Genomic DNA, 22,640 nt, shown 5'->3' on the forward strand with positions numbered 1-22,640 from the left:
TTTAGGCAGTAGAAGAGTGAGAAGGAACAGGTGATTTTGGGCCTAAGGTCTCACAGTCTTCTCGGGCACATGTGCTGCTGCTGCACATGGGCATTGGTGCCAAACAATTAGTGACGACGCACCAGGAAGCGTGAGGAAAACAAAGGCGCGAGAAAGGGACGACGCACAAGAGAAACACTGGGCACTTGTTCTGCACGTGCTTTGCTGTATGTGGGAATAAACTCTACAATATTTCTCACAGACACCTTTTGTTTCTGGCAACGGGGTCTGGATCAAGTGTAGCATCAGCAATTTAAAGGTGAACTGTGTAAGTTTTCTGGTGGGGATCCTCCACCATGATGTTATTGCTTTGCCTAGAATGTTCCATTCCATGCTCATCCCGATCTTCTGATGTCATGAAGTGGTGCAGTCCTTAAACCTTCCATCACTATTCAACAGGTTAGCACAAAATGGGGAGGGAGAGGGCACTGACACTCGATAAATGGTCGAGGGGTGTAATCGAACTTTTATCCACTGCCAAGCACCTTTCTTGCTCATTTCTGTGCTCAAATAGTCTCCAAGCAATTATTTTCTAGTTGCTAGACACTTAAGCCTGCTTCACTCCTATTAAGCCTATTTTTTTAATTTTTTAATTTTTAATCTTATAGCTTATTGTTATTTTTATCCCATAGCAGATGTAAATAGTTTCTCTTTGGACTTATTCATTGTTTTATGTTGCACCGAATCACCAAGACAAGTTCCTATGTTTGTGAATTCTGTTCATTTCTGATTCTGATTCTGATTCTGATTCTGATTCTGATTCCTATTTGGGCACAGTATTCCTTTACATGTTCTATATGCTTTTAATTGTTTCAGCTGAAAACTATCAAGGGCCCATTATTTTTGAAAAAATGAAATCAGGCTCAGTCTCTAAAGCCTTTAGAGCCTTTAAAACAATTAAGTAAATTATTGACACATCAGCCAAAACCTCGAGAGTGTAGCTTTGTCAAATAATTTGTGCTAACCATAAGATGATAGTCTCAATTAAAATAGTTGGTATGAGTGCTCTGCTGCAGGTGGGCTGGGCCTGTCATCGCCATGGTAGCACATTGGAGCAGAGATTGACACTGGGTTTGTTTGTGTTGTGGGCGACTATTCCTGGAGGTGGCTTTGACTGGTGTAGAGATGCCAGGACCAAGTGAAGGGCACAGGCTTTTTCTCTTCTCTGCGGCTTGAACACATGTACAGGGATCAGTGTTTGTTTGTGCAGCTCCAAGTTCCTCCAGACAGTTGTCTGTGGTTTTCCTTCATCAGTTTGAGGACTTTGTAAGATTTCAGTTATGGCAAGGGTCATTTCTTCATTCGGTTGGTGAAATGCCACTTCCACCAGCTTTATTTAAATGTCCTAGTTTTCGAATACATGTTAGTATAAGTAAAATTTCCCCAGTAATTGGGACAATATTGTTTGGCAGATTTGGTCTTTTTCTAATGGAAATATAAGAGCAATGAAGAACTGGCTGTATTTCAAGATCATAAAAAGTACTCACATTTTTACGAAAGGGAAAAGTTAATTTGTGGACTTATCTTCAACTTTACTTCATTTGGGCCTTGCATGAATTTTTAAAAAAGCGATTTTGGTATCTAACCACAATATTGGTATTGATAATATCGATCACTAGCCACAACAGTAAGACAATTATGGGATATTGGTATCGACTGAAAGAATTCATCACACATTTTTTTGTTCATCTAAATGAGAGCTAATTCTGTCTGTGGATCTGTTATTATTTTACAAAAGGCTAAATGATGATGTAGTTTGCGTACATTTTGTTACGCAAACCTTGGTTCCTACGGTCTGCAAACACTTAAATGATCATCTTGAGTTATACAACTAGTTGCTAACTCAATTGCTTTGACACAAACTACATTTGTCTCATGTCTGGTGCTAGTGTCATCTCTGCCATAGAAGATTTCCATTCTCTCATGGATCTACTATTGATACTTTGTAGTTGTCGCTCTGCCTTTTCCTCTGTTACCGCGCTGCTATCGTCATCTCTGCAGCCTTCACTGTCCTCGCCAAGAGCAACAGACTCAAAATATACAGTGAGTGAATATCCAAGTTGCCTTCTGCAGTCTTGGCTTTGTGGCTTGACTATTACTTTTCCAATCACTTGACCCAAGATTCAAATTTTCTGAACAACAGCTGTTCATGAGCAATAATATTTATGTTGAAACAAAAAAAATGCCTTCAGAAGCTACAGAAACTTAAAAACAAGATTATTTGTTCAGTCATTGTGTATTTATATAGCACTTTCTCTTCAAAACCCTCAAAGCGCTTTACTAGGCAATGTGGGTGAAGTGTCCTGCCAAAGGACTCAACATTTCCTCCGCTGTGGAACCTGGTGTTCCACCGGTCTCCCATCCAAGTACTAACCAGGTCCTCTTAGCTTTCGAGAGCTGAAGGTGATTTAATATCAACATTGTTAGCCCTGAGTTGATTATGTCATCAAATCAGAACTAAAACAATAACAAGAACAATACATCAAAACAATAATAGGACAGTATATCAAAATTAAAATTGTGTCATTTATAATCACTGTAGTTTGAAGTATTATTTCTTCATATCAATGTAGAATAATTAATTATTTGTGTGGTACAATGTGCTTTATTTTTGTTGGCAGAACTATAATTTCTCAGTTCAGTTTCTAATGCACTGTGTGACTTGATCATTGGCTGAACTCTGAGTATAACACATTGCTCCTATATTTAGAGTGACACTGACACTCACAGACTTCCTAGGATCAGATCAGCTCCACACTGTGTCATTGCCACTTCTTTATTTTAGATCCCACTAAAGACCTAGTTCTAAGCCTGATCGGCCTAGACAGCCGCACTGCCATGCTTTTTTGAAGGGGGCATCTACAAATACTTGTAAATGCAAGTCAGCAATTCTAAGTGATTATAAAAGCTGGCCCCCAACTGTGACATTACCTTTGTGTGACACCCATAGACACTTTACTGTGCTTGCACCAGAGAACAGAACATGTGCAATAAGGAATTATCCATTATGTGAGATAAATATGTGAGTAAAAGATCAAACAAAAGATTTTCCAAAATAGAAGGAAAAATGATTTGGTATAATTTGCAGTATTAACAAAAGTAAAAAGTACTGTACTGTACTGTCTAATACTATTACTTATTATTAATTGCAAAAAAGAATAAAACATTTCAGATTTTGATTCACGTTGTTTGTAAAGAAACTCTATTCAGTCACCTTATTTGGTTGCTATTGGATTTAAAATGTCTCATTGTTCTATATAAATAATTGTTTGACCAGTCGACTACTAAAATAATTGTTAATGACAGCTCTAACTTTTACTATATTCTAATTGTACCAATTATTGTCCTAAATGAACAGTGTCTGTCACAAGATCGAATAAACATCTGCTAGCTGCCTTTTATTGGATGTGAGAATGAACTTTTTTTTTCATTAAAATGTACTGCCTGATGTTGCAATGTTGTTTATAAATGAGGAAGGTTCAGTAAATGTTGGATTAGTCCGAGCTGAAGGCTAATCTCATTATGGCAGGAGCACAGCAGCAGTGGGTCTAAGCACAGGCTGCATGGGGAATCCCTGTGTTACACTTGAGCTCACACGTGAACTCAAGTCTATACGGTCTATTTTCTTCTGAAACCAACTGTATGCTATAGAAACACGTCTATTAAACAACCCTGTGTCCTTTGGTGGGACACATGAAGATAACCTGATTATTGTTTCTATATAAATGCATCTGGCTTTAACTAAAACACCACTGATAATGCTTGCTTAATGGATCACAGTTCTTAGACAAGTTTGATTACAATTTAATAATCGCTTAAGCCATTGTTTACTATTATTTAGGACCATTAGGATATACCTACTCTTTATTTTTATGCATGTGAGTCTTATCCGTGCTGACAAGCTGCTGACACTGAGCAGACATGACTGTAAAGGTTATTGTGACAAGCCCATGACCGTGACCCTGAATGGAGCTGGTAAGTGTTCCCTGCATCAAGAGGACACCTCATTTCCAGGGAGGCGTTTGCTTTAACAGAGACAATAGCAAGAACTGGATGTTGCTGTAATAGGAATAGCTAGTTTTGTATCTTTCTGTTTGACTAGTTTTAAAAGTAAAAGGAATGGCTGTGTTTATAGTCTTTTCCGTCCTGCCCTCATGCAAAACCAAAATATTGTAGAACTGATTTGTTTTTTCTTTGATGATCTCACTGAGGGCTGCACAGATGGAGAGAGCTTGGCAAATGAGTTTTTAGGGAATAGTAGTTATCGTTTTAACCTTGGTCTGGGGTTAGATTTGGGCTTTTCTCTCTAGGCCTGACAGTGCTGAACGAGCTCTAGCTCTCATCAGGGGGTTTGCTGCTGTCCTGTGCTGCCCTCACCTACAGTATAACCTCCTGTCCACCAGCTAAAGGATTTGTCCGTAACATGCAAACAAGGGATTTGTGCATGCAGGAGGTCAGAACCCACTGCTGACCCACTCAAAGGAACAACAGTTTACATGCACAAAAGGGCCACTAAAATGCCACTGTTATTGCACTTATGTGTTTTGTTTTTGGCATCTATCAAGGCTACTACATTGTATTGGTTTGTTTCTGAATCGGTTGCTAATCAGATTGTAGTCCACTGCGGATCAATGACATTACGCATTCACATTATGTCATTGTCGTTGTGTATTTCTGTTATGTAATTCTGGGCCACATATGATGCACGGGCTTAACAATAAACAATGACATTCAAATGACAGAGAATGATTATTCATACGTCTGTGTCCCTGCATTGGAATAATAGGGCTCATATCTGGTGCAGTGGTTTATGAGATCTTTCCGTGTCGTGACCTGAATACCTCACTGTTGAAGCCCAGCCAGCCGCTCATTAACATTCCTATACAGCTCTAATCACTGTTACTGTGTGTGTGTGAGAGAGAGAGCGTGCATGTACATTTGTGTGTACGTCTGAGAGAGCGTGCACGTACATTTGTGTGTGCGTCTGAGAGAGCGTGCACATACATTTGTGTGTGTGTGAACATTTATGCGTCATACAGTGTCGCAGCTGAAAGTGCGATCAAGTGCCTGCTGCAGGTGATTGCGTTTCCAAATACATTTGCGTCCAGTCTGCTTCCATTTCCAAATGTACAAAACAACTGCAAAAGTGCAAATTCAGGAAAGAAAATGTATATTACCTAATCTTTAATATTTCATTCTTGTTTACCCCTTTTTCATCAGTAGTAGATTTCACCTTGATTATGTTTCCCTACTTTGTTTAAAGATGCACTATGCCACTTTCTCATGTCCATGAATATGATATTGCTCTGCCTGGAATGTCCCACCATGTGGCATTAAACTTATCTGACATTTATTGAATTGCAGATTTTTTTATTTCTTAAAAAAATGTATCTTACTGTTGTACAGATGTGGGATTGCCTTGCCACAGAGCTGACTTCTAATTTTGTGTGATAGCATCAATTAAATTAAATTTATTTTTGTAATTCCCAAAATCACAGCAGCAGTTGCCTCAAGGAGATAGATAAGTTCAATGCCACATTGTGGAACATTCCAGAGAAAACAATAGCATCTCCATGGAGACAAGCAGATGATGGGCCCTTCATCAGAAAAGTTATTAAGGCTGTAATATACACAGATTTAAGTAATACAAAGTGTATAATAAGAGTAATGGTATTTGTGTCTTACAGAAAAGCTGTATAACTCCAATGGCCGTGACTTGAGACGAGCGCTTTTCTCCCTGAAGCAGATTTTTCAGGTAACATTCTCTCACTTGTTGCGGTGCAGTAACTGATGCTACTCTGTGTGTCGGACAGCTTTGACTGCTGTGTGCTTCCATGATGACAGGGATGTCCATCAACGTGGCATTTCTGTGTGACCTCTTGTGTGGGCGTTGGCAGTTGTTTTTGTGTCACATTTCAAAATCTAGCTACTGTATTATACTAAAGCAAAATAAAAACACAACTGAGAATATACTGTGTGTAAAATCAGTGTTCAGAGCAACAACAACAACATGTGAAGAAGAGAAGAGAAAACATATTGTAGTGAGAAAGAAATGTAGTCATGTTAAATTGAACTATAGCTGTTAACAAAAACTGCACATTGCTGCCACCACATGGTTAACAATCACCAAATGTTAAATGTTAATGAAAAAAATCACTCTGTAATGACATATACTGTTTGGTATTGTTTTAAGGATGACAAAGACCTGGTGCATGAGTTTGTGATTGCTGAGGGTCTGACATGTTTAATCAAAGTGGGAGCAGAGGCCGACCAGAACTACCAGAACTACATCCTCAGAGGTATGACACTGTATTTTCATTGTATTTGTCTTGTAGGGACTACCCACAATGAATAAATACAATATTTGTTTTATTAGGCCCGAGCGCCACAAGCTGGCGAGAGGCCTATTAATCTCGTAAGGCCGTGCGAAGCACGGCTGCGAAAGTGCGCACGTAGTGCGCACGAAATCGAGCGCGATACGCTCGCCCACTTCCAAGCACTCACTAACGCACTCCTCCACTCATGCACGCCCCGTGCATACTAATTAGTTGTAGGAAAATGGAACATTACCGTTGTAAACGGGCGAAGCCCGTGCAAAAGTTCGCACTAATATAAAGCACTCATTTGCGCTAAGTAGCTCACGAATACGTTCCCCATCTCTTGCATGTTCCGTGCATATAAGCATGTAATGCAAAAATTGAACATTATTACTGTATAGAGGGCCAAAAACACAAAGTGGGCGGAGCCCACTCAAAATTATCGAAAGTACCCGTCAGTGACCAGGGACCCACACCATGAGGTAGGAAAGCGCGAGCGCTTTCCGAAAATGTATAGTTTATGATATTTGAAAAATGGGAAACATTGTTTTCGCATCGGAATATTATTCTTTCTTTCTTTCTTTCTTTCTTCTTCTTCTTCTTCTCGGGACCAACCCCCCTATTTTTCACCCAGTGAACATTGACGAAAAGTCACAAAAATTTGCACGCCTCTAAAAATCGTGCCTCTCTACATTCTGGCTATTTCCCTTTTCTAAAATTAAAAAAATTGGCGCGTCAGCGCCCCCAAATGTACCAAAAATGCATTGAGAGATGGGAAATGACCCAAAAAAAATCTGATCGTAGAATCATGAAATTTGGCGCAGAGGTAGATGGTGACAAGAGAAGTAAAAAATATTATTACGGCAACGCCGTCCGCCCAACCAAATGTCGGCCATATTGCTTCAAAAATGGCTAAACATGACTTCGGAGTTTTTCCAAACGTCGTACTTTTACGAACTCCTCCCAGGGCGTTGGCCCTAAAAAGCTGAAATTTGGTGAAAATGCTACTGAGGAGTGGGACATCAAAAGTTATCCAAATTACATTGATACCTCTCACGGTCTCTGTGCGGCGAAGCCGCAAACTGTAGCTAGAATTTCAGAAATCTCCCATATTTAAAATTTCTGCCGTTTGCGCAGATAAAGTCCGAATTGCGTCAAATTAGAATCAGTTGTTAAACTCTTTGCCCTAAACCTACTTGAAGTGAAATAAATTCATTTGGCGCCACAGCGCCCCCTACAGATTTTATATGGAGGTTAAATGTTTAGTTTTGCGAAATTATATGAAATTTGACACACAACTCAATTTTAGCATCCCCATCAAAAAAGTCAATGAGACCCATGTCATAATTGTTATGGCGTTGCCGTAACGATGACCGAAACCTCCCATGTTATTCCAATGGGGCCAGAACATGTTTACACTTTAGACTTTCACAAACTCCTCCCAGGGCGTCAGCCCTATTAACCTGAAATTTGGTGAGACTCATCTTCAAGACCATCAAAAGTTATCCACATTTTCATTCAAAGAGTCACGGTGTCTGTGCGGCAAAGCCGCACATTTTGCCAAGAATTCAAAATAAAATTGCTTTTTGATGGTAAAACAAAGGGGAGAAGATGTGACAGCGTCACAGATTCAGCAGTAGGCGTAATAAAAGGACAATTGGGGCGCGTTAGCGCCCCCTCCTCTTGCGGCGTGGCGGCGGTGTGGCGGCGGCGTGGCGGCGGCGTGGCGAGGGCCGATCATTGCCGCTTGCGGCTATATTTTTGTTTATGATTATTATTAGTAGTAGTATTAGTAGTATTTTTTAATTTATTATTATATATTTTTGGTGATTATTACTTTTTCACATATTGATAGTGGGTGGCTTTTATTTATTTATTTTGTCTTGCAACAAGAATAGAATTACTTTTTACTATTTAGTTACCACCAATGACTGAGTAAACCTGAATTCATACCAATACTAACAACAAAAATCAAACTAAAAACAAAAATAATATCCCCAACTCTCAGAAAGGGCCACCGTTCCAAACTGTGTCTTTGTTTACAGTTTGAAGCAGAGGCAAAACCTCAGCCCCAGAGGACTTTCCCTGTTATTTATAGCTGTAAACACATCCACAGTTGCTGCACAGTTGTCATTTAGTGCAATGGTTTTGTGTGTTTAGTCATCTTTCTAAATTAGCTCTCGGTCTTCGCCCCTTTTCTCAGCGCTGGGACAGATCATGCTGTATGTGGACGGGATGAACGGTGTCATTGGTCACACAGACACAATTGAGTGGCTCTACACGCTGGTTGGCTCTAAGGTAGAGCTTTGTGTGCTATAAAACCTCAAACAAACCACACACAGGATATTTTAAGTCACTTTGTGCTTTTCTCCCTCAGTTTCGTTTAGTGGTGAAGACAACCTTGAAGTTGTTACTGGTGTTTGTGGAGTACTCTGAGTCCAACGCCCCACTGCTCATAGAGGCCATTACCTCCGTGGACACTCAGAGAGGTACTGAATACTCAGGACCCTGAAGCGGAATGTGGTGGCAAACTATGTGTCTTAAACCACGAATGTTTTGAAATGACTTGATTATATTTATCCATACATACAGGAAGTAAACCATGGTCAAATTGTATGGAGATTTTGCATGAAAAAGATGGTGTGGATACAGAGCTACTGGTGTACGCCATGAGTCTTATCAACAAGGTATTGACAATAATCATTTCAATAATACAGTGGTCATGTCAACTTGATTGCTAATGTGCTGTACTTCAATTTCAGACTCTCGCAGCATTGCCGGATCAGGACTCCTTCTATGACATGGTTGATAGTTTGGAGGAACAGGGAATGGAGACTGTGACCCAGAGGCATTTGGCTCGCAAGGGCACAGATCTGGACTTAGTGGAGCAGCTCAATATCTATGAGGTTGAAAATGGTTTTCAGCGCGCATTTTTACAGTGTCTGATTCCCAGACTAATGCCGTGGCCTTCTATCACCAGATGACTCTGCGGCATGAAGATGGGGACGATGCCCAGCCTCCACCTGCAGGACGGCGAGACAGACGCAGGCCCAGTTTAGAAGTGGGAGAGAAGAGGCCTGGTTTACAGAGACGGAGGAGTCGGAGAGCGTCTCTGAACCGCTCTGGACACGCCTCCCCCTGCAGCCCAGCCTCCCCCCAGAGAGCCAGCCTTCCTCCTCTCAGCGGGCACAGGAGAGAGGACATGAGTGACAGGTGAGACAAGGACGTATTCAATCGTAAAATGATAAGTGCTTCCAGAACTTTGACTGTCCTGTACTTGAACTCTGCACCAGAGCACTTTCCGGGTCTCTACCGTCTATGTAAGTCCATTAAATTTGACCCAGAAAAGGTCTCACACTTACTTTGTTCGCTTTAATGCAGTCAGTTACAACCACTGCCCTCCCCTCTGTGCTGTAACATGGGACATTTAGCACTGGTTTCACTGTAAACACAAACTAAAACATTTACTCTTCTGATTTTAGCCTTATGCAAACAAGCATAAGATGAAAAAGTGTTGGCTTTTTTCATTGTTGTGTTCCTCCACACGTCTGGTTACCCTGGATGAATGTTACTTTTTATATAAGATTTCATGTCTTTATTTATTTTAACAATGCTAAGGTAACATTTAGGTTTACCGTTACTTTAGGTTACTTTTTACAACTACCGTTTAACTAGAATGAAATGTGCCCGGCCGTATGAAACCCAGTTACATGTCTACCCGGAGACATTTTGAGTTATTCACAGATTCTGAAAGTGTGAATTCAAAGCTTTCCAATGATGTCTCACTCATGTAGATCTGATAATATTTGAGTAAGTTGTGGTCATTTGAATGTAAACAACTCTCAAACCCATTCACTGAGAAAACGGCTTCCAAAGTTTCTCACCGGAGTGAGCCCAGAGTCACAGGGGGGCTCATTTGCATCTCATTGAGATAAGCCCTCCCCCCTGTCACACTGACACCACCTCCCCCTACAGCTGTCACTCAAGACTCAAGAGGAGTGTTGTTATTGATGGTAACTGGACTTGAATCAGAATTAGAAGTTACTGTATTAAAATGGAAATACTTGGATTACAAAAGGCCCTGAATAGAATCAAAGAATCAGAATGAGAATAGGGTTCATTGCATTTGTCGATAAACATAATTCACAGGTGATTCACCAACAATGGTGCACTGAATGATTCAACACAAACAACAAAAGATAAGATAAGAGCCTTTAATGTTACAACGCAGTAGATACAGGGGGAAAGGACAGATAATTTATAGGAAGTTTAAAAAACACCCTCAATAGAAGAACTCTTATAAACAGATGCCAGAGCCAGGTATACGAACTGCAACATATGAGATAATAGACATCATAGGTACACCATCAGAGTCCAATTACGTCCGCAGCCTCTTTTGCACATTCGTCTTCTGTGCTGTGACTCTCGGCGCTGGGCATGTGATGTCTTTTGCCTCGTCAGCACAGAAAGGCCTGATTTTTTCATGCAGGTAGGTCTGCCTGTCAATGTTCAATCCAGGTGGGACCAGGACATGGAGATTGTCAACCGGAGGCAGAACAGCTGTAGTGCGTAGTAGCTGATATTCCAACAGCACACCAAAACGTAACTTTCAAGCGTGTTTGTGATGCCATTTATTCTGCATTATTCACATTCTGACGATTACGTCGTATTTAAGACTTAAAACGCGGAGGAGCGGGTACGGCCGGGGCTAGCGGCGCTACGTGGCTAGCTAGCTTGTGATGGCTCAACAAAACAGGCACTCACAACACAAACACGACCACAACAGCACACCAAAACATAACTTTCAAGCGTGTTTGTGATGCCATTTATTCTGCATTATTCACATTCTGACGTTTACGTCGTATTTAAGACTTAAAACGCGGAAGAGCGGGTACGGCCGGGGCTAGCGGCGCTACGTGGCTAGCTAGCTTGTGATGGCTCAACAAAACAGGCACTCACAACACAAACACGACCACAACAGCACACTAAAACAGGCGTATTTAATATTAATCATTACTTACGCCATGAGGAACAGGAAAGTACTTCTGCAGACTTCCGTGCCTCCTATGAAAAAGCTTGTCCGGGCAAACTTGCGCTTCTTCTGGGGCTTTTTCGTGGACGTCGTCAGCTCAGAAGTGATGACAGAACGTCTGTTTGCTTCCATATGTCCGATAATCCTCATATCCTGCCACTCTCTTTCTGCTGCTAATGAGTCGCTCCGTAGCTTGTACATGAGTTCTGGAGTGAGTTTCCCGCTACACGATTTGCTTGAGAGTAGAGAATTTTCTTTTCTTCTTGAGTAACATTTGCAGTCAAAGTTACGGATCTTTTCCAACTCTTCGTTCTCTCCTGCAAAAGTAACCGTGGCTATAGCGTCTGTTATTTCACGCTGCAGCTCTTCGGCGTGACCGGGCGCTCCTTCCTCTGTCCAAAACCCATCTTCCTCCTCATCTAAGGTCAGCCGTAGACTAGGGATATTTTCCAGCTGGATGAAATCGCACTCTTCATCTGTGACCTCATCTTCAGATTCAGAACTTAGATAGTCATCTGGATAAGCGGACTTTTCGCAGAAATAATCCAAAAGCGTGGAGCTGTAACAACCTCTGTTAAGCTCCGAAGCGATAGCAGAAGGATCCATTTTTCAACTGATTTTACACAGCGTGTGTTGCGTGTCCCTGTGTTGCTGCTTATCAAGTAGCCATGCGGCTGGCGGCTCAGCCCATTGGCTGACTACAATAGCGCAGCTGTTCATATGGAAATGCGGTCACACCCCCTCTGCACGTCCAGAGAGCGCCCGAAAACACCACATTTTAAACGGCTTTATTTATGCTTTTAATGCTGCAAATACTGTTATCTGATACATCGAATGGCTGGTCCATATCTTCAACTAGCACATTCTGCAAAAAAACGAAAATCACAAATTTGGGGAAAAAAAAGTAAAATGCTGTTTTTCTCAGTTTCACCGAGGCCGACTTGGTCCGACAATTCCGATGGCGAGGCACAAATGGTTCAGTTCGTAGAGAAACATCCTTAGCATTAAATGTAGAGTGGGAAGACTTTTTAGTTTTATTCTTGTGCTGGACTTCCATGACACTAATAGACTGAACATTAGCCAGTTTCAGAGGATAGGAGTGTCTTTATTCACCCCATCCCAATGTCTCTCCTCTGTCTGTGTGTGCTTCACTTCATTCTTTCAGGCTTTACTAATTTCCCTCTGTTTCGATCTTTAATCCTTTTCCTTCTTTTTGTTTAGCGTTCTGTATTTTCCATATTTTCCATGCTTATTATGTTTCACAACGTTTTTACTTGAAACCACCTTTCTTTGTGCGTCTATTTTCTACTCTTCCTTCCTGTGTGTCTTTAGAGAGGAAGAAGGTGAGGATGAGGAGGAAGAGGAGTCTCCGGTCACTGAGTCAGACTCAGATGAGCAGGAAGTGGCTCAAACAGTGTGTAGTGAGACTTTGCTCAGGTATAGGAAGTAATAAGTCAACTTAAAATATACAACTACTAAAGTAACTATACTCTTCCTTACATACTAACTTGAAAATCAAGGACATAAACAAGTAGAAAAGTGTACTTTGCACTGTATTAATAGATGAGTCAACTGTCACTATGCAAGTCAATGTTGTGTTTAGCATCAAATACAGATAATAATGAACATGAACAAAATTATAATTGATTTGATTTGTTTTTTCTCCCATGCTGCATTGCTTTTTCCCATCCTGGTCAGACGTATTCCATCTATAGTCCAAACAACTTTTCAGTCCATCTCAATCACTTCCAGGAAAAACTGTATAAAAGAGGAAGTACAAAGCATCTCCAATGAACCAGAATCATCATCAACTGCATCTTCTCCAAGTTCTCCCTCTGTCACCAAGTCCCCCCTCAGTCCAGCAGCTCAGCCCTCTGTACTGGCCACCCTACTGGCCCGGAAGAAGTCTACAGTAACTGTCCCAGCCGCTAAGGAGGTCAGTCCGCCACAGAGAGGCACCAACCGGCCGTCTCCTGACCGCCTCCTGTACACTCCCCACTCACCCTTTCACCTCTTCTCCTACGACCTCGACGAGGAGCCGTCGCCGGGCAAACCGAAAGAAGATTCACCCAAAACCACGCCTCCCAGGTCAGATGGACTCCCAAAGCTTCTTCTCTCAAAGGATTCCTCGCTTTAACATCACACTTTTCTTTTTGATCCACTTCCTGTCTGTGCGCACCATGTTGGATAATGGATTCACTTTCACCACTTTCTTAAATTATCAACTCTTCCCCTGTCTGCCTTCATCACTTGCGTTTTTCTTTCCAAATTATTCTTGAATGCTGCTTCTTTTAACGTTCACTGCAAAACTCCCAGTGCAATGTTCTGTGCCTTGAGTTTAGGATCTACCTGTGTATTTTCTCTTATATCCTTTCTTTTCACTCCTGCAATCCAGTTTGATCAATCCCATAAAACTTTGCATGTTTTAATTGCTTTTTTACTTCGAGTGTAATTGATGAGATCTTGATCTGTGGCTTAAAATGTTGTATATTTAAGAAAATGTATCCTAAAAACACATGTTTCTTACTCGTTCCATTTTATAAAAACTATGAGTGAAAACTTACACTTACGCATACTTTAGCATCACACTCTGTGCACTATATTTATTCAAAACATCTTTCACATGATGACATCTTTACCAGGAAAGGTCCGCCAACATTTACTTATAAATATCCCTCCTGTTGCTAATTAGACTTACTCTCGTGTTGCTCTAACAGCATTCCTCTTACGTAACAAGGTGTCTCGTTTGCTTGACGCCACGCTGACCACCTCGCCAAAACAGCGACCTTTAGGTCAGGGGTCACTCACTTTCATCTATTCCTCTCTTCTCCAGGAATGGTGGTTTTACGTCTTACCCCTCTGTGAGCACCCCACCTACACCCACAAGGTCGGTCAAAGCAACAAAGACAAAAAAGCTGTATGCATAATAAATGAATAAATATTGAAGTTATAAACAACAATTTCATGCTTACAGTTAAGTCGATAAATATGTTTTGCAAATTTAAAAAGCATTACAGCTACAGTTATATAAGTGCAGACCCTCAACTTGTGTGCATCAATTACTCAGACTATGTTTTCAGGAATGACAGCTCAACATCAGGACACCTCGGTTTCAGGGGTCAAAAGTAGGACATTAGTAAAAAGAAACATATAAGTAATCTGCTGTATAGGTCTGAAACAACACTATAAAGAAGAAAACACAGTTCTTGGGGATTTCTGTGGGTTCCTATATTAGTCATTGCCTCCAAATCATTTGTTCTAAAGTATTAAAACTGTTAAATGCCTATGGACCTGACCTTGTATATATTTCAGAGGGATGAATGAATTCAAACAAAACACAAAGTTCACACGAAACATCATACGGTCCACATGAGGTTATATGCAGTAATTTGTGAGAATTTGTTTGTATTTTTCAAAGGCCGGCTTTGGGAGGCCTGCTGTCGTCATCGTACCGCCAGCACCAGGAGTCTCTGGCGGCCGAGAGAGAGAGGAGACGCGTGGAGAGAGAGGAGCGCCTGCAGAGGATCGAGCGAGAGGAGAGGAACAAGCACAGGTGACTTGTATAAATAGCTCCATAGCGCAATAAATTTCACAAAGGCCAACATGCGGTGCTTTGTGGCAGCTCTAAACTGTGCGCCCTAATGTCTACAGCACAACTATTGCACAAGTGTCACCCTGTCAAGTCAATAAAGACACACTTTATTTATCTTACGGTCTGATTATTGTTTTAAGAATATTTCTGTTGTTGTGTTTCGTACAGCCGCGACTATGTGGATAAAATGGAAGAGGCCCGACTTGCACGAGAGGAGAGGTGAGTGTGTGAACTGAATCCAAACAACACCCGCATTTATACCCAGGGGCAGAACATTTCACTGCGAGGTTTAGGAACCGCTGTAATAGGCTAATTGTTTTCAGGTTAAAAAGGGTCCCACTGCTGCCAAACTGAGAGGATACTGAATCGACTATATTTGTTCTGCTATGAGCTCTCCTCTCCAAGGATCTGCCAAAGCCTTGTTTGTATTCACGTTCTAAATCAGAATTGGTCAAGCTTTATACGTTCAATTCATATGCAAATGAATCCAAACAGCATAGTTTTACATGGGAAAATACTCTTCTTACTTCCAATACCTTTAACAAATACGTCTTTTTTATATTAAACACAATATAATACATTTCAACAAGCTATTATGATGATTAAAACTCACAATTCACATCTACTTTTGAGATAGAAATGCTATTCATGAAAAGTTAGTTGTCCTTTGTGTATGTGTGTGTAGACCTATACTTTTAATACTTTTAAAAGTGTTTTTACATAGGACATGTTGGTTTAATTTATGATAATGACTATAAAACCAGTACAATATCCCCAAAAAAGCTTGTTCAAGCAGCGAGTATCATATTTCTCAGGTCTCTGAAGTGGTCTGCTGCTAATGATCTCGGAACAGAAGCACCACACATTTAAGTTTGGATGAAAAAGAGGAGGGGTTTAAGAAAATACAGCCAGAGGGTCGACTCGGTGCTCACAATCTTGGCAAAGTTCAATGCAGGCAGTTTAAGTGCTTTGGGTGAATCAGAGAGATGGGACGACAGAAGAGGACAGAAGAGAAAGAACAAGTATGGAGAGCTGACATGGAATTTGATTTACTTTAGTTTCAGCGTTTTACTTCACTCATTGGTTGCTTCTATTTTGCTAAAATAGGTCAAATTCAAAATGGTCTTTGTTTTGTTATTTTGCAAGACCAACATTTTTTCTCTGTTGTTTTTTTCTTCCAAACTCAGGTTCAAAAACGTGGAGCGGGTCGCGGCAGAGGAGTTTGAGAGGGATCGCGTTAAGCCATCAAGAACTCATCCTAACTTTGACCTGACCTTTGAACCGTCGGAGGCCTGGCCCGCATCATCACGCAGCAGCACCCCATCATCCTTCACCTCCCAGGACGAGGGAGATGCGGACATCGAGACAGAAGCACCCGCCCCCTTCACCCCCCTCGAAGACACTGGTAGGATACTCATACCATTACAAGCATTAGCCTTCAATGTTTCTCTCTCTTCTCATAATCTTCTCAGTGGATAGTGTCATGCACAGTATGTGAAATCACAGTAAGTTTCAGAATCTATATATATTGAAATGTACTAATATGTGTCCCAATGTGTGGCTTTTGTTACGATATCAAGTGGTTATATTACAAAAATATATCTCAATTCATGCCATAAATGGTTTGCACTCAAGGGGTTTCCACATTTCCAAATTGTAACTTGAAAGAATTTGAATCAAAAGATGATGTCATAAGATATCGGGCTTTCAGAAAATAAAATGGTGAAAATATATATGGGCGGGAACCGCTGTCGACTTCTCCACCAATAGGCGATGTGGGTGAAAGGGTCAAGTGTGTATTTGAAAGAGCTTTTAAGAGGCGATGCCAAACATCTTGCGTAAGTAAACAGCCTTGTGTTGGACCTGAGTGCATGTGGAGCCACGAGCGAAGGTACTGCAGCTCAAACAGACCAGTGTGCAGGGGCCACAGTGTCATGTTATTTTAACCCCGCCTGCATCACTACACAGACTGTACTGCACTCACCTGTGTGTACCGTCAACCCCTGTGTGTTTTGACATAAACAGGAACTTAATTCTTCATTTCCTGTTCATTTCCTGCCGGTGACAACCCACCTTTCTATGTCCGTAGCATTGTTGATTTTAGTATGTCGGCTTGTATTTTTGTTTTTCATCATGTGCTAATGTTGAAAAGATGGTGTTACATGATCGTACAGAAGCACCATTTAAATCAAAAAAACGTTTGAAGTACTTTTGATCTTACACAAGTGACATACATGTTTATCAGACAGCAATCGTTTAGTTTCTTTAAGTTATATCTGTCCACTGTGTTATGCTAAATTAAGTCAATCCTGAAAATTCCTGTCTGTTTTGAAGGTGAAGACGATGACCATAGTGCCAGAGTAGAAGCCGAGGCAGAAGAACCCGAGGCCCCAACTGAAGAAGAAGAGGAGGAGCAGAAAGGAGAGGAGGAGGACGGTCGGGGGGACGAAGAGAAGCTGGTGGAGGTGCAGCCAGAACCAGAACAAGAGGAGGTAGAGCAGGAGGAGGCTGCAGAAGAAGAGAAGAAAGAAGATGTAGAGGTAAGGGAGGAGTGTGAGCACGAGCCACAGCCGGAGACGCAGGACCCGGGGGAGGACTCCGGGATCCTCAGCGACAAAGAGCGGCAGAATGAGGAAGTGAACGAAAAGGACAACTGCTCCGCCTCCAGCATCTCCTCAGCCAGCAGCACTTTGGAGAGAGAGGAGAGAGCCAGCAACGACGATGGTTGGTGTTCAAAACGATCAACAATGCTTCTTTTATGGTCCCTTGCCATTCTGTGTATTCACAATTTTTCTCTTCTAGGCTTTAAGGAGCCAGAAGTGAAGGAGCCTTGCAACAAACTTCTCGACAGCAAACTTTTCATGCTGGATATGCTTTACTCTCATAACAAAAAGGCCAGCGATGAGGAGGAAGAGGCGTTGGGACGGGAAAAGGGCGAAGAGGAGGATGAGGATGGCCGTGGCGACGCTGACAGTCATGTTGAAGAGGCTCAGGACAGCGACAACAGACTAGAGCAGTCTGAGCGTGGCAGCATTCGACAATTTGCTGAGCGTTTTGGGAACTTAGTGAAGGACTTGGGTTCATCTCACTTACTACAAGAGACAATGGATGAGCCGCCTCCCCCTCCACCACCCCCACCCAAAAAGGAATCGGACACTATCTGGGACCAGCTGCTGGCCAGCCCCCGTGAGCTGTGCATCGGCGACATCAGCTTCACCGACTTGACTGAGGACGATGACAAGAATGTCCTGGACGCTGCGTTGATGGGTGGCTGTGGGGACATGCCCCCTCCACCGCCTCCCCTACCTTTCATTCTACGCTTTCCCCCGCCTCCACCCATACTGGGCTGTGCTCCGCCGGCCCCTCCTCTGCTGGGAATGATGAGGCCTCCTCCACCTCCGTTGTTCAGTGCCCCAGCTCCTGTGCCCCCAAATGCAGAGCAGCCCCTCTTCAACAAGAAGAAGAAAACCATAAGGCTCTTCTGGAGTGAGGTGTGCAGCGTTCTTTTGTTTAATACATCTTTGTTGCTGTTGTGTACGATGACGATGTATAAACTAAACCCGCTAATTCCTGTGCTCTTCAGGTGCATCAGAACGACGCTCACTATAGCCACAAATGGAGGGGGGACTCTTTCTGGTCCAGGCTGGATAATGTAAAGGTTGATACTGGTAAACTGGAACATCTATTTGAGTCCAAGTCTAAGGAAATGGCAGTAACAAAAGTAAGTTACTCCAAACAAGGGATGTTAAGATTATTAGCTTAATCGATAATCGTGATTATTCAGAGCACATATATAGTCACAATATAATCGTAAGAATAAAATAATAATAATTGTGACCATTAGAAACAAAATTAAGGTTTTTTTTCAAAATGAAGCCCAAAAAATGTAAAGAATGTTTTTATCTGGTGGTTTTCTTCACATTTAACTTTATTAAGAAAGTTTGATTTTGTAAAGCTGGTTACAAACTTGAGGAACAGTAACATGTCACACCACAGGAATGAAAGAAAACTAGATATTTTACTATTGTTTGGTCACAGTCTCAATTATCGTGAATAATCGTGATCGTTTTCTCACAATTATAGTGACATCCCTACTCCAAACACAATTTACTGCATACTTTGCCCTAACAATAAGTTGAAAAAAAAACTTTTTATTTTTGCTTGTGTTGTAGAAAACAGCAGCTGATGGAAAGCGAACAGAAATAATTGTACTGGACTCAAAAAGAAGTAATGCCATCAACATTGGCCTCACAGTTTTGCCCCCACCTCGCACAATCAAAACAGCCATACTAAACTTTGACGAATATGCTCTTAACAAAGAAGGCATAGAGGTGAGTGGTGTACCCCGATGTTTTCTACGTGACATAACAGTCGTCTTCATGAATCTGTGTCCATTCCTGGCAGAAAATCCTGACCATGATCCCCACTGAGGAGGAGAAGCAGAGGATCCAGGAGGCCCAGCTGGCAAACCCGGATCTGCCTCTGGGTTCGGCAGAGCAGTTCCTCCTCACCTTGTCATCCATCAGTGAACTCTCTGCCAGGCTCCAGCTCTGGGCCTTTAAAATGGACTACGAGGCAACGGAGAAGGTTTGTGAAAACAGATTTGTAATATTTCAAGTTTTACAAAGACATAGTTTGCTTGTAAACATAATAACGGCGTACTAAAACGTCTTGACAGCAAGTGTTCCGCAGCTGGACATTAAAACCACCTGTAGCACATATGCAGAACATGTGTGCTTTTGTGTGAGGTGTGCAATGTCCATGTATCAACATCGCTGCACAGAAAACAAACAAAACATCTTCATGGTTACCTCATAACATCATAATAAATGCTTGTTCACGGCGCCTCGACTCGACTTTTACCACATTTTATACTTGTACACTTTTATACTTTTATGCGTGAGTCGGAAAAAGAATGAAACGTGTAAAGCCTGTCTGTTGCGATCTATTAAATTGGATAGATTTCTTCAGGAAATAATTGGCTTGAATCGCCTCATGTTAGACGTCTGTAAATAAGACAAGATAAGATAAGATATTCCTTTATTGTCCACACATGGGGAAATTTCGATGTTACAACGCAGTAGATACAGGAGGAAAGGACAGATTATAGGAAGTTTCAAAAAAACACTCTTAATAGAAGAACTCTTATAAACAAAACAAAAAACTCTTATTAACAAAACTCCTCTCATATCTTAATAGGGAATGGAGGGAGAAGAAAATAAAATAGATAAATAAAATAAAAAGATAAAGATAAAAATAAGATAATAAAATAAAATAAAGTAAGGTAAAAATAGCTAGCATAAGACATAAAATAATAACATAAAATAATACTAATAGTAAGTAAATAAACAAACTAAAACACTATAAAACACTCTTATTTACATCAGTTGTATGCACATGAATATGGCCTTAATTGCTTGTGAGTACGACAGTAATTGCGCATGAATATGACGGTATTGCACATGGTTAATTCAGTATTGCACATGAATATGACAGTATTGCACATGGTTAATTCAGTATTGCACATGAATATGACAGTATTGCACATGGTTAAATCAGTATTGCACGTGTTCAGGGCTAGCAGTGTTTATTATACAGTCTGACAGCAGCAGGAAGTGTAATATTAAACCAAGTAACAATCCCAGCACTTTAAATAGTTGTGGTTTGAGATGGACGGAAATTAGTATAATCTAACGTTCGAAATGATAACGATTTTTTTCATCAGTGAATCAAATCAAATCAAATCACTATACTACTACCACTACTACTACTGCTAATTGGTGACCACGGTAACAGTTTTGCCCAGGTCCTAGAGGTCTCAAACAAACACAGATGATTTTGGTTGAAGTTAAAACTGCACCTGCTCCCAATCACTGCAGCCTGAGTCATATGTTGGGTGTGTGGATGGACTAGGTTAATAAGGGCTGCGCGTTTCTTTATCCCAGGAAGTAGCTGAACCGCTGCAGGATCTAAAAGAAGGAATGGAGCAGCTGGAGAAAAACAAAACTCTGCGTTGCATCCTCTCCACCCTGCTTTCAATCGGAAACTTCCTGAATGGGAGCAATGTAAGTCACACTTTCATAATGTTAACAGTCTGATGAACATGCACCTTCTCTCTATGGCATAGTCTCTGAAATAGTAAATACAGGGCTTTTTTCACCATGTAATTTAACAATACCTGACAATATCCTGTTCTTAGTTTCTGCATTGAATCATTTAGTTTAGCACTTCCACTGTAATGTTATAGGTCTTATATATACCGCTAGTTTGTACATTTCTTCCTTTTTTCATTTAACTTTTTACCGTTTGAAACCAATTTCGACAAAACATAACAAATAAATAAGTAAAATAAAACTAAATAAATACTGTGTGGAATAAACAAGTAAAACCTTGAAAGAAACAAGTAAAAACCTAAATATTTGTACGCTGCAAACAATCCCATTGCTAAGTCACGGTTTCCCTTTCACCAGTTGTGTACATTTCTTAATCAAATATTGTGTGTTGTTTATGCTCACAGGCAAAAGGTTTTGAGCTGACATACTTGGAAAAGGTACCAGAAGTAAAGGATACGGTGCACAAGCAGTCGTTGCTGCATCACGCCTGCGCCATCGTGGTGGAGAACTTCCCGCAAAGCACCGATCTCTACTCCGAGATTGGCGCCATCACAAGGATAGCAAAAGTACGCATTAGCGCTACACATTAAACTCTAATTACAGGTCTATTTGTGGACAGTGTGGACGTATTTTGACATGCTTTGCTTCAGGTGGATTTTGATCAGCTGCAAGAGAATCTGTGCCAAATGGAGCGGCGTTGCAAGGCCTCATGGGACCATCTCAAGGTCATAGCCAAGCACGAGATGAAGCCTCAGCTCAAGCAAAAGATGTCTGACTTCCTAAAAGAATCTGCAGAGAGAATAATCATCCTCAAGATAGTGCACCGCAGAATCATTAACAGGTATGAACAGTTTAAATTGTCCCTGTTGTGTTTCTTGTGAGCTGTTTTGATGGTATTTTCCCCCTGTAGGTTCCATTCATTTCTGCTGTTCCTTGGTCAACCTGCTTACAGCGTTAGAGAAATCAGCGTTCATAGGTTTAGTAAAATATTGAGCGAGTTTGCACTAGAATATAGAACTACCAGAGAGCGCGTGTTGCAGCAGAAGCAGAAAAGAGCCGACCACCGCGAGCGCAACAAAACCAGAGGGAAGATGATCATGGACGTCACTGCTCCTGTGAGTGTCACGCATCCCCAATGTTTTTAAAAATATCACCCCTTTGTGTTGGAGTTACCTTTTTACATTTCCTCTGCAAATCCACCTTGGCCCTTGCTTACATTTCCATTTTCTTGGTTTTCACTGTTTCTTCCCTGTAGTCGGATGATGAAGAGGAGATCGAGGTATCACATGTGTGCTGCCTTTTTGCATGATTACCTGTCGCATGAGACACCAAACATACTCAAGGCTACGTTCACACTGCAGGTCAAATGTGAACAGCATGAACAGCCCCAGTCAGATTATTTTTGTGGTAACAAATCTGATTGGAATATGATTTTTTGCATAGTGGCTGCAGCCTGAACACACAGGTCACATTAATCGGACTTCTGCACTGATATGAAACAGGAACATTTGTTTTTTTTAATTGGAAGAGACAGGAATTAAACAGAA

General features: G+C 41.3%; 1 protein-coding gene across 4 annotated transcripts in view; it reads left to right on the forward strand.

Annotated features, from left to right (window-relative positions):
* Positions 1 to 22,640, forward strand: part of fhod3a (formin homology 2 domain containing 3a) — a 39,723-nt gene that overhangs the window by 14,296 nt on the left and 2,787 nt on the right. The window contains exons 4-24 of one of the 4 annotated variants that reach the window (XM_072447654.1): positions 5,727 to 5,794; positions 6,233 to 6,338; positions 8,560 to 8,654; positions 8,734 to 8,845; positions 8,949 to 9,043; positions 9,119 to 9,262; positions 9,337 to 9,569; positions 14,222 to 14,275; positions 14,807 to 14,941; positions 15,149 to 15,199; positions 16,168 to 16,385; positions 17,315 to 17,704; positions 17,783 to 18,471; positions 18,564 to 18,701; positions 19,153 to 19,311; positions 19,385 to 19,567; positions 20,926 to 21,045; positions 21,498 to 21,659; positions 21,744 to 21,934; positions 22,004 to 22,208; positions 22,349 to 22,372. In XM_072447654.1, coding sequence (XP_072303755.1) covers positions 5,727 to 5,794; positions 6,233 to 6,338; positions 8,560 to 8,654; positions 8,734 to 8,845; positions 8,949 to 9,043; positions 9,119 to 9,262; positions 9,337 to 9,569; positions 14,222 to 14,275; positions 14,807 to 14,941; positions 15,149 to 15,199; positions 16,168 to 16,385; positions 17,315 to 17,704; positions 17,783 to 18,471; positions 18,564 to 18,701; positions 19,153 to 19,311; positions 19,385 to 19,567; positions 20,926 to 21,045; positions 21,498 to 21,659; positions 21,744 to 21,934; positions 22,004 to 22,208; positions 22,349 to 22,372 — 3,572 coding nt within the window. Of the gene's footprint in view, positions 1 to 5,726; positions 5,795 to 6,232; positions 6,339 to 8,559; positions 8,655 to 8,733; positions 8,846 to 8,948; positions 9,044 to 9,118; positions 9,263 to 9,336; positions 9,570 to 13,000; positions 13,477 to 14,221; positions 14,276 to 14,806; positions 14,942 to 15,148; positions 15,200 to 16,167; positions 16,386 to 17,314; positions 17,705 to 17,782; positions 18,472 to 18,563; positions 18,702 to 19,152; positions 19,312 to 19,384; positions 19,568 to 20,925; positions 21,046 to 21,497; positions 21,660 to 21,743; positions 21,935 to 22,003; positions 22,209 to 22,348; positions 22,373 to 22,640 lie in introns of those variants that run through there. The other 3 variants (XM_072447656.1, XM_072447657.1, XM_072447658.1) reach the window with 3 other exon arrangements.

Source organism: Eucyclogobius newberryi, unplaced genomic scaffold, assembly GCF_026437365.1.
Source record: "Eucyclogobius newberryi isolate DKJ021-1_F unplaced genomic scaffold, fEucNew1.0.hap1 SCAF_16, whole genome shotgun sequence".
NCBI classification, from domain to species: Eukaryota; Metazoa; Chordata; class Actinopteri; order Gobiiformes; family Gobiidae; genus Eucyclogobius; species Eucyclogobius newberryi.